Source organism: Sturnira hondurensis, unplaced genomic scaffold (genome assembly GCF_014824575.4).
Source record: "Sturnira hondurensis isolate 20B ecotype Veracruz unplaced genomic scaffold, ASM1482457v3 Scaffold0016663, whole genome shotgun sequence".
In the NCBI taxonomy this organism is placed as follows: domain Eukaryota; kingdom Metazoa; phylum Chordata; class Mammalia; order Chiroptera; family Phyllostomidae; genus Sturnira; species Sturnira hondurensis.
This window is the reverse complement of record NW_028089294.1, coordinates 16,687,259-16,701,892: the sequence shown is the minus strand read 5'-3', so window position 1 is coordinate 16,701,892 and position 14,634 is coordinate 16,687,259. Positions and strand designations below refer to the sequence as shown.

General features: G+C 56.9%; 1 protein-coding gene across 9 annotated transcripts in view; it reads right to left on the bottom strand.

The window, feature by feature from the left end:
• Positions 1-14,634, bottom strand: part of DNMT3A (DNA methyltransferase 3 alpha) — a 96,009-nt gene that overhangs the window by 10,107 nt on the left and 71,268 nt on the right. For 7 of the 9 annotated variants that reach the window (XM_037066797.1, XM_037066795.1, XM_037066796.1 and 4 more), the window contains 10 exons: positions 4,600-4,815; positions 4,177-4,335; positions 3,630-3,737; positions 3,259-3,415; positions 2,791-2,940; positions 2,639-2,683; positions 1,831-1,910; positions 1,253-1,365; positions 942-1,125; positions 610-694 (listed from right to left, as the gene is read on the bottom strand). In XM_037066797.1, the coding sequence (XP_036922692.1) occupies positions 610-694; positions 942-1,125; positions 1,253-1,365; positions 1,831-1,910; positions 2,639-2,683; positions 2,791-2,940; positions 3,259-3,415; positions 3,630-3,737; positions 4,177-4,335; positions 4,600-4,815 (1,297 nt within the window). Of the gene's footprint in view, positions 1-609; positions 695-941; positions 1,126-1,252; positions 1,366-1,830; positions 1,911-2,638; positions 2,684-2,790; positions 2,941-3,258; positions 3,416-3,629; positions 3,738-4,176; positions 4,336-4,599; positions 4,816-6,625; positions 6,889-8,183; positions 8,286-14,634 lie in introns of those variants that run through there. The other 2 variants (XM_037066803.1, XM_037066802.1) reach the window with 2 other exon arrangements.

Genomic DNA, 14,634 nt, shown 5'->3' with positions numbered 1-14,634 from the left:
GAGCGCCGCTCTCAAAGGTGGAAAAAATAGTGCTCGGCCCAGCGGAGGATTAAATAAATTACAGTACTTTGGCTCAGTGGAATCCTGAGCAGCGTTTACAAATAAAGAATGTAGCTCTATGCTGATTGACATGAGAGAGAGCCGCAGTATCATAAATAAAAGGCCAAGTTAAAACACTACCCGTTTTCTACCCTTTTGTTTCATCTCCGTTATGGTTATATAAACAGACGTATACAAGCACATACCAAAAAAACCTAAAATGACATACACCAAAACACTAATTACAGGATTATGGGCAATCTAAATGTTCTTTGCTCTCTTGTTTTCGTTTTGGGTGCCCATGCGTCCTTTGAGGTTTGTGAAAACCGTCAGTATCCTCTCTGACTAGCAGGCGCTCCCTCCTCTGCTGGGAAGCCTCCGCCACTGAGAAAAGTGCCCACTGGACACGCCGGTTCACCATTCACGTTACATTTCGTCGAACACAAGGTTCCTCCTCTAGGGTGACACTTTAACAGTTGCAACCCTCGGTACTGTTCCGTTTCTCCCGAGCGAACGCACGCAGAGCTGCAGTCCCACCCAGCATGAGGACCCCGGGGGGGCCCCCCTCACCTGTGGCAATCCCGTCAAATAGAGACAGCACCCGGATGGGCTTCCTCTTCTCGGCTGGGACAGGCGGGTAGACCTTCGGAGGGTCCTAGGCAGGGAGCACACCACCACCACGGGGCCGGTGAGCGCCCAGGCCTGCACTCTGACTCCGCGCACAGGGCTGCCTCCCCAGCCCACTGGGAGCGCGGCCGGCTCCTAGCCCTGCCCAGCCGGAGTGTGGCTCAGGCGCCTCCACTCATCGCGCGGCCCCAGGACCCACACAAGCACCGTTGCTTCAGCCGAGCCTGCCCTCCAGGGCAGGGAGCTCCAGAGCAGGCCCCGGGCCCAGCACTCACAAACTCCTGGTCGTGGTTGTTGGCGAAGAACATCTGCAGCCGAGAGGGCCAGTCTTCTCGCCGCCGCAGCAGCCCGTAGGTGCCCTTGTGCCCACACATATAGCAGTTCCAAGGGTCTTCCTTAATGGCTGCCTGGGCAGCCCCCGGCCCCACCAGGAGATCCACACATTCCACGCAAAAGCACCTGGAAGAAAGCTCAGGGTAGTGGCAGGACTCCCAGCCCCAGGCCAGTCCTGGATGGCGCTCGGTTGGGCAGGGTGGGCAGCAAGCGCGCAGCACCGGCAAGGGGGAGCCTAGGTGCGGACGCTCACCTGCAGCAGTTGTTGTTCCCGCACATGAGCACCTCGCGCCCCCCACAGCAGATGGTGCAGTAGGACTGGTAGCCATCGTCGTCGTACTGGTACGCGCACTCCAGGAAGCAGTTCTAGGGGGCAGGGGAGCGTCAGGCCCCGGGCGGGACCCCGGGCAGCGGGGGGAAGGCAGGCTGTAGCCAGCTGGGGGCTCTCACTTTGGGACCTTGACCCAGCCACCCATCCAACCAGGGTCCAACCTGAACCACAGATCAGGTGAGGGGACAGCAGTGGATAGTACTGAGGAGGCCCCAGAGATGGCCAGGGAGGGAGCTGTGCTCTTCGCCCCTTGCGGTAGCCCTGGGTTTTCTCCTGGGCCCAAGGGCACAAAAACCCACCCGTCAGTCAGCCTGACCTGCCCCCACTTCACACCGGTGACCGATGTACACCTGGGGACTAGGACGGGTGTCAGAGGGGGAAGAATCTTTCAGGAGGAAAACAAATGGCAGCTCAAATGCCCAAAGCCCAAACATCCGTTCCATGAGCTCATCCAGGGGCCAAGCCAGGGGCCAAGCCAGGGGCGCCCTCCACCACCCTACCTTGCAGTTTTGGCACATTCCTCCGATAAAGAGAGGGTGTTCGAGGGTGACGTTGAGGCTCCCACAAGAGATGCAAATGTCTAGAGAACAAAGAAAGCAGAGTGAGTGTCCCCACAGGGCTGCCCTCACCTAGGACCAAAGTCAGCTCCAGAAAAGCTACAGAAAGGGGCATGCCGGAGCAGCAACCAGAAAGTAAGGCAGAGAGGAGTCTGGGAGGCGTCCCATGGAGCAGGGAGGTGCTGGGGCCATCTCCAAAGCCAGCCAGGAAGGCGTCAGATGGGGCAGGAGCCCGCCAACGAGAACAGGGCCCTGCCCCAGGGTGACTCTGGAGATAGTCCTTGGGCCCCCGCCCCCATCCTTCCCAGGCCTGAGGGTCCCCAAGCTGGATACGCCATCACTAAGCCAAGGGAGGCAGACACATGATGCTAATAATGACCACTGGATGAAAGAAGAGGGTGAGAGGCGAAAGGCCAAAAGGTTGAGTTCAGGCAAATTCAATGAAATCTAAGACAGGCCCCCTTCACTCAGTGACTCACTGGAGTGTCCCAAACCCTAATGAGCAGCCGATGACATGGATAGGAAGGCAAGATTATGGCACCAGAAGACGGGGGTGGGTGTGTGTGTGTGTGTGAGAGAGAGAGAAATAGGCTGGCAGTGGTGGGACACACAGAACAGACCCTGTCCCTGAGTACTGAAGTCCCACGTCATTCAAACTTTCCTAAGCAGCTGTGCCTCTGCACCAGGCAGCCCACCTGCCTCTCCCAGGGACAGAGGCTTCTGACTGGCCAGCTGTCCCGGCAGAACTCACCCTCGATGTTCCGGCACTTCTGCCGCACCTCGTACACCAGCCGCTCTGCGGAGGGGAGGGAAGCCCAGCATCAGAGGCGGCCAAGAAGGCCTCGCCCACTCCTCTGAGTGCTGGCCTCGCCATGCCACTCTCTCCAGAGCCAGGCCAACTACCTCTTGTGCGTTCATCGATAATCTCCTTGACCTTGGGCTTCTCAGTTGTGCTTTTTCGGGGCTTTTTGGCTGGCGGGGGTGGTGCATAGGCAGCTGCCTCAGGTTCAACCCACATGTCTGTGTAAACTTCTTTATAGGGGTTCTTCTCCTCTGGATGGGGGAAGCAGGCAATGAGGTCATGGTCATTACCAGCTGACAGGGAATTCCAGTTTGTTCTCCTCCCCCAATCTACCTACAATGGGGGGGAGCCTGGTCCCCTACTTTTCCCTTGCTCCCACCTCTCTGGTGCCCCCAGGACAATGAGGAGCAGGCTATTCTGAGTCATACAGCAGTACTGCCCCTACCTTGACCCCAGAGGAGGGAGCCTATGGCCCCTCAGTGGAGGCCTTGGCAGCTCTCCCCAGGCATGGCTTTCCCGGGCCTGGCTGGCAGGGGTCCCAGAAGGCTGGGCCGGGCCCCTGCGTTTACCTTCTGGTGGCTCCAGGCCCTTGGGGCCAGAGGGCTGGAACCCCCCGAGGGCCCACTCGATCATCTGTTTGTTCTGCACCTCCACAGCCTTGGCAGTGTCGCTCTCATCGTTGTCGTGGCACACTGGGAACAGCTTCCCGGCACGGCTGCTGGCCACCTGGAGGACCACAGGTGTGGGGGTGGATGTCGGGCTGGGGGGCAGCTTCCCAGCAGAGAAGGGGCCGGGAAGGGCAGGACCGTGGGGGAACGTGCGGAAAGGAGGCAAGTCAGGAGGGGACAAGAGGAGCCCACAGGTCCCGGTGCCCAGGACTAATATGGACGCTCGGGCCTCTAGGCCTGCGGGCAGTCTGAGCCCCGCAGAGGGCACCCACCTGCAGGACTTCGTAGATGGCCTTGCGGTACATGGGCTGCTTGTTGTAGGTGGCCTGGTGGAAAGCGCTGCAGAAGGAGCTCAGCGGCATCAGCTTTTCAACACACACCTAGAAGGACAGCCATCACCCTTGTTTTCCTCCCCCCGTGCTCATCAAGCACCCACCACGTGCCTGGCTACTGGCAGGGGTTGGGGGCATCAAGACTTGGCCCCTGTCCTTGAGAGAACCTGATGCATCGATAAATAATTACATGACACAAAGGACTTACATGCAAGTGAGGATGCACTGAATGCAAGAAATTCCCGAATGCAAGGAATTCTGGGGAAGGGGTTCCCAGAGACCACGACTCGGCAGGTATCCTAGCTCTCTGAGCCACCAGTGCAACCTACTTATCTCCCAGGCTTCTTTCATTCACACACACAGAGTGGGGGGCAAGCAGAACCCACCACTACCACCCCTGTGCCAGACCGCGCCACCAGCCAAAACTGTAGGCCCTGGGACCAAGACCCCCTCCTCCCCCAGGCTACCGCCAAACTCCGAGACTCACCACTGAGAACTTGCCGTCTCCAAACCACATGACCCAACGGGTGCCTTCGGCGGCGCGACTCCGGCCCGTCATCCACCAAGACACAATGCGGCCTGGCCACCAGGAGAAGCCCCGCAGTTTCCCCCACACCAGCTCCCCAATGCCAAAGCCCCGGCCGTCCTGGAGCCCCAAGGAGCACAAGTCATTACACAGTGGTTGCAAGGCCCTGCCACCCGGACCCCCCCACGGCAACCCCAGCCCTGGGCATCTGAGGGTCAGGACAGCCAGAGGGGAGCTCCATCTGAATGGACCAAAACAGAGCAACACCAGGGAGATGAAGAGGCCTGGGATCAGGTGGAGAGAGGAGAGCAGGCTGGGAGGAGCTGCCAGTGGAAGGACCCAGGACAGAGCTGGTGGAGGCCGATGAGGAAGCAAGCCGCTCACCTCGTACTCTGGTTCGTCGTCGGCTGCTTTGGTAGCATTCTTGTCCCCAGTATCAGCCCCCACGGGCTCAGGCGTGGTGGCCACAGTTGGGGACGCAGGGTCGGTGGGCTGCTGCACTGAGGGAGGGCTGGCCTCTTCTACCTTCTGAGAGTCGCCAGACCCCTGGTTCTCTTCCACAGCGTTCATCACTGCAATCACCTTGGCTTTCTTCTCAGCCTGGGAGAACAAGGAACAGAAGTTACCTTGACCTCTCCGGGAATCAGCAAGGCCACCTCAAACTTAGGGCGCTCTTCACAATCTGTCTGGTCTGGAGACAGTGACGGGAGGTAAAGGGCTGGAGAGAGTTCTTCCCTCATCAACGCAACTGGCCTGCCACGAAAACAGAAAGACTTGAAGGTGAGAGGTGAGCTCCAATCACCTGGCTCACTTCTGGCCTCCTCTCCCGCCTCTCGGGGACACCTTGCTCCCCGGTCTCATTTTTCCCGATCTGTCGCCACTAGCGCTTGCCCACCCACTGACACGGAAAGGTTCATTCAAGTCAGACACGAATCGTGCACCTTCACTCAGGCACAGTCCTTGGCTCCATCCTCTCCTCTCCTAGTTCCCAATCAAGAACTGGACCTTCTCATCTGTTTCCCACAAATTTCCTGGGTAATCAGAAACATCTACGTGCCTTCCAGACCGACCACCGCTGCAGCTTTGTTGTGATGTTCACTGGTGATGAAAATTGCCGCTGTGTGTTTAGAGCGTGCCTCCTTCCCCATCTGCCCAAACACCACAGAAAAGCCCGGAGGAGCTGGCCTGCCCGCGCCGTGCGGAAAGGCACACAGAACAGGAAGGGGTGAACCTGTGAACCTCTCAGATCCATCCACACGTACATTATTCTTGCAACAACTGCTCACTGAGCACAGATATCCTCTCGGCCACCCCACAACAAACTGCCTGGGCCCCAGAACTGTCGCAGCAGGACAGCATCTCCGGCCTCCCATTTCAGCCTCCGCCCCGCAGGCCCCCATCCCTTCCGCCTCACACCCTGCTCCAGGATTCCCATCCCCCCACAGAGGACGGCGAAATCCTCGGTACTTAGCTCTGAAGGCCGTTCCACCCCATCTCATCCCTGCTACTGAATCTAGAATGTGTGGCCCTCAAACTTCAAGGCCCTGCATTCGTTTCCACCGCCCCAGACTCAGAGAAAGAAAATCCCACCCTTGACACGCCTTTCAACATGAAGCTTTCCCCCAGAGCTTAGAGCTGAGGGTGTAAACCCATCCTGCAGATGAAAACAGAGCGTCAAGAAAGCAACCTGGAACACAAGAGTTCCAAGGTGGAAGCCCGAGCATCCACCTCCCTGTCTTAGCCCTGCAACTCACGAACAGCCAGTCCCTCCTCCGCTGAGTTGCTCCAACCCAAAAGGGCATTTGAACGCAGGACTTCTGTTAACCTTTTCCGAGGTATAAGAATCTGATGTCTGTGTGTATTGAGACTTCCAAGGATGATCCAAAGCCCGTCAATGGACCCCTAGATCCCAGAGTGCCAGGTTAAAGAAACTTGGTTTTAAACTCAATAGTCTAGTCTCTTGTAAATTCATTTCATTCATTCTTTACGTCTTTGTTCCGGGACCAATCGGTTTCCTGCAGCAATCCCTAAAACACTAAGGATGGAAGTCCTAGTTCTTCCTCTGACTCAACCAGTTCTAAAGTGGGAGAATTCATCCCCTGCCCCCAGCCCACAAACAGCTGGGAGGATGAGGCGGAAGAACGCATAGTAACTGCTCCTCCCAACCGAGCCCACTCTTACCTGCCAGGACTTTGCCCTCCCCTTCCTACTAGCAATGACCCACCACCTCCTCCCCCACAAGAAGGTAGGCCACCTAGGCAGGCAGGCGCAGAACCCTAGGGAGGAGGAAGATTCGGCCGGGGCAGCCCTAACCGAGTGCACTAGACTAGGGCAGATAAACGCCCTGCCTAGCCTTTTCTGCTCCCTTCCCTCCACCCTGCCACTTCCAACATCAGGTCTGACAACCGACCTAGACCAGGGTGCTGCCTTGAATGACCCAAAGACCCCGTCAGAAGTGACAAGGCCCCTCCAGCCAGAACCAGGTGTGCAGTTGGCAGAGGGCAGGAGAAAGAGAAGGGCCTCCTGCGGGAAGGAGCTTCAGTCACGTCCACATCAAACGGCCGTGGGTGGGTGGGTGCTGGGTGCCCTGGGCCTAGAATCCAGTCGTGCCTGACACTGCCCTCCGTCCTCCCCCACAGCCCTTTGTCTCTGCCCTGCACCCTCCACAGCCAGTTCCTGAACATTATTCTTCCCCCACAACTTCCTCCTGCTTGTCAGACGCTGCTGCTGACGGCTATTAAGCACAGCCAACCCACTAGGTGCAGGAGAGCACGCACCCAAAACAGTTATTGGCAGACGAAACAGTTTTTGGCAGACGGAGGTGGAGGAAGGGGGCCTCCATCGTGACAAGGCCAGCAGGGGTGGGGGGAGGAAGACGAGGTGGGTTAGCAGCAGGAGGCAAGAGAAAGGGGAGGAAGGGGCAAAGACAGTGGCTGGGTGGGGGAGGGGCCTCCTCATCACAGGAGTCCGCCAAGGACAGTGAGGGAATGCCGGTTTGCTCTACGTTCACTCTCACCCTCCTCCCGAGCAAACAATAGGAGACAGAAGGGTTAACTCAGCCTTGGCATTTGGGCTAAAGGCTCCTACCCTCAGATCAGAAGACAACACTCCAGGGTGGCTAAGAGATTGGCCAAAATCAGGGAGACACTACACTACACCCCCCACCACTGCAGCTCAGGGAAGCCACTTTGCCTGGAGTTTGTCCAGCCTGGAAAGCCACTGGTAACGCCGCTCTGGAGGAGGCCGGGCCTCCCAGTCCAGTCCCACTTCCACCTCCTTCTGCACTCAGGCCGCTTCCTGTTCCAAAGGTCAGAGGTCTGGACACCCACGCGGACTCCCCACTGGTGCAATGGATCCTGGGCTGTCCCAGGCGCCTCTCCCATCACAGGCTGCCCCCCTCTCCAAGGCTCCCGCTGATGAGCCACAGCCCCTGTCAGGGCTGCACTGCTCCCTCCATCCCCAGCATCACGTCTTCCTGGTAGCCTGCCCGGTGGCTTCCAAGGACACGCAGGAGTGGAGACTATTCCTCTCAAGAGGCCACAAGGTGGGCACAGCCTGAGGACAGCACGGTCTACCAGCCGGAACACAGGTCAACACGGAAACGCCAACAACCAGCTGCCAGCCAGCTCAGCAAAAGTGCTGCGTCCAACCCAACTCCTGGGCTCCCAGCACCCCTGCCCAGGGCCTGCTCCCCAGCCCTCACTGACCGCTGTCCTGAGCTCAGGGCAGGGCTGCTCTCCCTGGCCCCTGACCAGCCAGGTCCCACCTGAGCACAGGGAGGAGTGGGACTTGGGGCTCCTTAGGAAGCAGTGGGGCGGGACAGGAGTAACTCAGCATCTCCAGAACTCGGGCCAGGGAGGCGTACTTGACTCTTCTCAGCCAGGAGGGCTGCAGCGGCTCAGAGGTCCCCCTGCCGGCCCTGCTGCCTTCCCGCCCCCAGCCCCCCAGGGCTCTGTCCAGGAACCTACCCATAAGGCCAGGTGCAGCCCCTCCGAGGTCCAGCTCAGGTGTGAGCCCCGGCCCTGGAGCTCTGTAAGTAGCTGCCAGTCTGGGGGGAGGGGAAGGGGGTGATGGGGCTGGGGGCGGAGGGGGCCAGAGAGAGGGGGAGGGGGGAGGTGGGGGGGAGGGCTTGAACATTTTCTTTGTCTAGAACTCCAGGTCACGTGGGCCCCGCTGGACTGCCTGGTTGGCTGCGAGCGGGCCGGGGGAGGGGGCCGGCCCTCCGACGCTGGCAGTGGGCCAGCCCCTCTCCTCCCGGCCGGGGGGCGTGGGGGCCGGGGGCTCAGTGGGGCCCTGCGGGTTCCCAGGGCCGGGCAGGGCAGGGCCGCAGGCGGTGCCCGCCTCCTCTACCCCAACTCGGCAGGAGCTCTGCGCTGTCCGGAGCGAGCGGGGAGCCCCCAGGGGCACCGCTGGGAGGAGGGCGGACGGGCCGGGACCACTCTCTATCCAGGTACGGAGGTAAGCCGCGAGCGCAGCTAAAGGAGAAATGAGGTTCCCGACAGTCAGAAAAGTTGTTAAAAGTTGAGTCTCTGAAGCACACCCAAATAAAAAGAAAGAGAAAGGAAAAGGTTACGGGCGAGCGAAGAAGCCCAAGAAGCTGCAGGAAAACTCCAAGCTCACAGCCAGACCGAAGATGCCGCACAGGACTGGGAGCACTCCGGAACAAGAAGTGTGTGGGGGGAGGGGGGCTCCCTTCCTACTACAGGTGGATGGAGAGGGGTGCCTGAAAAAGCTAGCTGGGGAGTCCAGTCTTTCAAAACCTCTTCCTAGCCAAGTCTCTGGGTTCCACAGGTCACTTTGGGTCGGCCTTGACTTTCCTGCTTTTCTTTTGCAAAGATTTGTGGGGCACTTGTTCAGAAGTAGGATAGCCCCCATGTACTGGGGGAGTAGAACTTGGTCCAAGACCCCCCTCCCAGTAGGTGCCTGAAACTGTGGATAGTCCCTAACACTATATATGCTCTTTTTTCCCTATACATACATATCTATGATGAAGTTCATTAATTAGGCACAGTAAGGGATTAGCAACAACTAATAAAACAGACTAATTATAGCAATATACTATAATACGTTATGTGAATGAAACCTCTCTTGAAATACCACTGCACTCACCCACTTTCCTTGTGGCGATGTGAGGCAATGAAATGCCAACACAGTGAGGTGAGGTGAGGTGCGTGAACTACTGTTAGGCTACTATGGACCTTCTGACCACCTGTCAGAAGGAGGGTCTGTCATCTGTGTTGGGTGACCCTGAACCATCAAGCTATCAGGATGTGGATGGGTGGGGAAATTCAGTACTTCCAGACTGTGGTTGACCTCAGGTAACTGAAACTCGGAAAACCAAACTGCATACCAGGAGAGAACTACTGGGTAGCAGTTCCTTCGTTCCCAATCACATTCGTGCAGCGCAACCCCCATTCCTCGTCACCAGGCACCTCCAGGGGGAGCCTACAGGTACAGCCCCCACCACTGCAAGCTCCCTCCTTCTCCGCAGGGGCCCCAGGGAGAAGAGACACAAAAGGAATGGGCAGATTCAACTAGACTTGGAGAGATAGGAAAAAGCCATTGAAAAGCAAACTTCTGCAAAGATAGCTGTATCACAAACACCAAGCCTGAGGGGTCTGGATGGCCTAGAAGCCAACAAACAATGGGTAGTATGGATGATAAATGAGGTTAGAGAGGTCAGTGCAGAGCCCAGACTGGGCCTGGAGGAGGGATTAGGTTTGGAATGAGGTAGGGTGGGTGAGGAATAAGAGATGTTAGTCTGGGGGGGAGGGACCCACTGCCCACCTCCCACCCCCAACACAACTAAAGTGAAATGGTGCAGAGGAAGGTGCCCATAGCGAGATGCTGTAGCAGTGAAGACTAATTGCAGGTTTCCTGACAAGAGAAGATGAACGGGTGGTTTGGAAAGATGAGCCTGGTTTCAGTTTGCAAGATGAATTAGAAAGACCCGTGGAACCAAAGGCGAACGCTCCTAAGGGGAAGGCTGGTGGGCCAGTGACACTGGTTAGAAGACCTGGACGTGGGTTCTGTTTCCAGTGTCATGACCCCGAACAAGCCACTTAACCCCAAGAAGCCTGCTTTCTCATTTGCAATACAGAAGCAATGGCACCTGCCCTGCCAGGCCCTGGAAACCCAGCCCAGCACCACTTAAGGATCACCTAACGCCCTAGGTGCCTGGCCTCCAGCCACAGTCAGCGGCAACACGTTGGCCCAAACCAGTGCTGGTGGGACGCAGTCGAGAGATGTGCCGCGAAGAACAACCCCCCATCTCTCCTGGGGCTCAGCACCCTTCCGAGTGAGTCAGCAAGCACCAAGAGGAAGGAGGACTCCAAATCAGAACACCTCCTCGAAATAATTCTTGGGGAATACAGACCACCGTTTCGCAACCCCAAGTGAGACCCAGAATGCACACAGCATGAAGGAGCCATTCGAGAAAAACACAGGCCCTTCTCTCTCCCAACCCCTCTCTCCACCCAGTCACAGTACCTGTTTGGTACAGTTTTTCAGGAGATTCCCTGAGAACCCCAAGTTTATGCCTCTCGCCGGCTCCCACCCTTTATGCGACGTAATAGGACTTGCTTGGCTGCTTCTCTCCCCGATGATGGCTCCTCCCCACCTGGGCCCTGTCAACAGGCCACTTCAGGCCTTGCCACAGGCCTCCCCTCAAAACTTGATCTGGCTCGCCTGGCTCTCTCTAGTAAGAAACACTCCATCTCATGCACGGCCCCTCCTTTCCCATTAGACTAGATGGCTAAACACCTTCACCTCTACACTCTGCTGGTCTTGGTACTTCTTCAGCCAGGATTCAAAGTGTCAGATCGGGCCAGAGCCATCAGCCTCACGTTCTCTTGGCCCACTTAAAGTTGCCTCTTACACTCAGCTCCCATCTTAAGCAAAAAAAAAAAAAAAAAAGCCCGAACTCAGAGCTATCCCCTTGCCAACCCAGGGTGCCACCCTCTCTTGTAGCTACCAGGCAGGAGAGGCCGCCCTATCCTAGCCTCTTAGGGATTCCTGCCTTTGTGCTCCATGGGCAGAGGTGGACCCCAAATCAGAAAAGACGCCACAACCCAGGGCAAGAGTGCCTTTAGCAGAAGATCAGGGAACAAACCAGGACAGCCTTCAAGGATCCTTAGGCCCCATCTGCCCCCCGCCTTCCAGACTGACCCACCCAGCAGGGTCACCGGGACAGGTCTCAGGACTGAGATAATGATTTGGTCAACCTGAAAAAGCAGAGTCTCGCGAAACAGTCGGGTTCTTGGACACGTTATGAGAAGTATGTGGAAAGGAGGACTCCTGGATGAAAAGAGGATCCTGTGGGTGTCAAGAGCCTGAAAGAAGTGTTGGAGGGGAAGGGTCCAGCATGGCCGGGAGGAGGGGGCGGCCCGAAGGACAGGCAGGTAGAAGGTGGTGACTCGGTAGGCCTGATGAAAATGCCTCTTAAGGGCACTTGGCGCGCTGAGCCTGGAAACTGTATCCATCAAACAAACTTCTGATTTTAATTACATTTTCCAGTGACTCGGATACCAGTCAGTTGCCAGATCACAGCAGGACAAGTATGAGGACCTGTGTGGCAAGGACGTGCCCTGTAATGAGGTGGGAAATTTAACATTCTGGTACATGTCACTGTCCGTGTTTCCCAAGAGTGTGATCACGATGTGCTGTTAATCATGACTCTCCAACTCACAGAGCTAAGATGAGACCCAAGGCCGAGAGTCCCTTCCCCCACCCTGCACCGAAGGGCGGTCACCTGCACAGACTGGTCCAGGTGGGAATGCTATGCCAGCCTGGCTGGTTTCAACTCCAAGTTCAGCATTCGGTTCATGCTCTGTCAAAATCCAGGGCCCACAGGATGAAGGGAAGTTATTTTGTTTCCATCAAACAGGACATTTACGACCAGAGACCCTTTCCTGAAAATCAGAGAAGCCACAATCCCCAGGAAGCCATCTGCTAAGCCGCACGTTGGGAAGACACTGCATGTTCCGCCACACCAACGCTCCCGCGGACCTCCAGGCCAGGAGACCTCGTCCAGACAGAAGAGCACGAGGTGAATATGGACGTCTATTCTGATCTGGTCCTCCCACCTACAGCTCAACAGCCTCAGGGCTACACTCATGCCCGCTGACTACCTGCTGATGACATCAATACTGCGTGGCACTCAAGGCCCCCACAATCCGCAGGCAGCACTTACGTCATGCACCCCACACTCTGTCCCCGAGTGTGTGGGGGGGTTTCGTGCCTTTGCTCATGCTTTCCTTGCCCTTCGTCTTCCCCTCCCACCAGCCCAAATCCTACCTCCCCATCCTTCTGGCCCAGTTCACCAATTATGTCCGCCATGAAGGTTTCTGTAGACTTGAACTGTCCAAGAAGGTAGCCCCTGGCTGCATGTGCTATTTAAATTAAACAAAAATAGCCCTGGCTGGTGTGGCTCAGTAGATTGAGCGCCGGACTGCAAACTGAAAGGTCGCTAGTTCGATTCCCAGTCAGAGCGCATGCCTGGGTTGCGGGCCAGGTCCCCAGGAGGGGGCACACGAGAGGCAGCCACACACTGACATTTTTCTCTCCCTGCCTTCCCTTCTCTCTAAAAGTAAATAAATAAAAATCTTTTAAAAAACAGTTAAAAAGAATTCAGTTCTTTAGTTGCACCAACCACATCCCAAGTGCCCACAAGCCACCTGGGGACAGGGGCTCCTGTACTGGGTGGCAGAGAGTTCAGAACATCTCTGTCACTGCAGAAGGTTCTACCTGACAACGCTGCTCTGGGTTCTCACCCTCGCCTTCCCCTACGGAAAGTCATCCTGTCCCTCCCCCTCCATGTTCCCAGGGCACTTAGGAGCCCTCTCGTGGCACCAGCCAACCTGGGCCCATGCCAAGGTGTACTCAGCTCTCTCCTGCACAAGGTTAAAATCTCTGGGAGGGTAGGGACCGGGTCTTGCTCAGCTTCATGTGGAAGCAGTGTGCACCAGAACTCCCTGCATATTGTAGAGGATTAAGACAGTGTTTGCTGAACTGAAACCAATGTCCTTGCAGGAGCCTCACCCGGAAGCCACTGCCCAAGTTCCCAGTGGGGGACGGCTACTTCCCATAGCAAAGTTCTGAGGGTGCCAAAAGGTCCAGGTCTAGGACACCCCAAAGAGGCAAGAACCTTTGTTTTCCCATTTCCCTGCAGTCCACATGGAAGTTGCAAGCAAATGACCAGGACTGGGCTGCTGGCAGTGAAGCTAAAAATAGCGACAAGCCAACAGCAAGGAGTTGGCAAGACTTGTTGCTAGGGAGACCAGTCGCAGAGAGAGCAACTAAGCAGGGAGAAGTGTCAGACCTGCTCAGGGAGAGCAGAGGCCATGGTGGGGGCGACTTAAAGTTGACAGGGGTCCAAAGCTCCCACCTAGAGATGTTCTGCCTGCTGGCAGCTCCTGACTAATGCTTTAAGTGGGGCAAATGTTTCCCCTGTCCCTCAGTAACCCATCTCCATGGAAACCACCATGACTGGGGTGAAGTACCAGCCCCTGGAAGGAAGGCCTCTGCCTGGAGCTGGTTGTTATGGCAACATCCCCCCTTTTCGGTCATTCTCTCCTGGCTTCTCCTGTGGCGGAAAGGTGGGGGCCTGGTCTGGGCTTGGCCAGCATGACCAGGAAACACGGGCTTTCTGACAAGAGTGACCTGCAAGGGGGTCTCCAGAAGCTCCTGGGAACCCGGTCCGTCCTTGACACAAGGCAGAGCGGCCTAGCCGCCTTTTCTTCCCACGAGGGCCTCACACATCATCTTGCCAGGAGAATCCTGAACCCAGTCGGGTTTACAAGTATCAGGATCACCCAAGGAGGTTTAAAACCGTACGGATTCCTGGGCTCTCCTACAGAGATCAGCAGGCTTGGGGTAGGGCCCAGGAACCCATTAAAGCCTCCCTAGGTAATTCAGATACTGCCCAGGTACGGACACCACTAAATGCCTTGGCTGTTTCTGCTACAATGAGGGAACTGAGGCCTAGAGGGGTGGAGGACGCCAGAAGGCTCAGAGCCTTTCATTGGAGAGGAAGTGGTCTGGGATGAGGAGGTGCAGGCAGAAGGAGATGCGGGAGGCTGGGGGGCGGGGGCAGCTCAGTGCACATGTCTGAGGTGAAGCCCCATCTCCTGGGCCTTTCCTTTCAGGTCCCCTTCAAGCCAGAACATGCTGTCCTCTGGTCCTGGGTCCTGATTCAAACCCAGCCATCCACAAGCTGCCACCACGGCAGAGAGTGTGAGGTAACCAGGTTGGGCAGTCTGGTTCCTAGAACAGTGGAAGCCCAGGCAGAGGATCTGGGCTGATAGAGAAATCCATCCTCTTTTGGAGGAGAAGCCAAGGGGTCACCATGGCAACCTGCCATGTGCTGGCTTAGGATGTGTGGGCTCTGTGCCACCACCCCAAACGTGGGCCCAGGAGAGG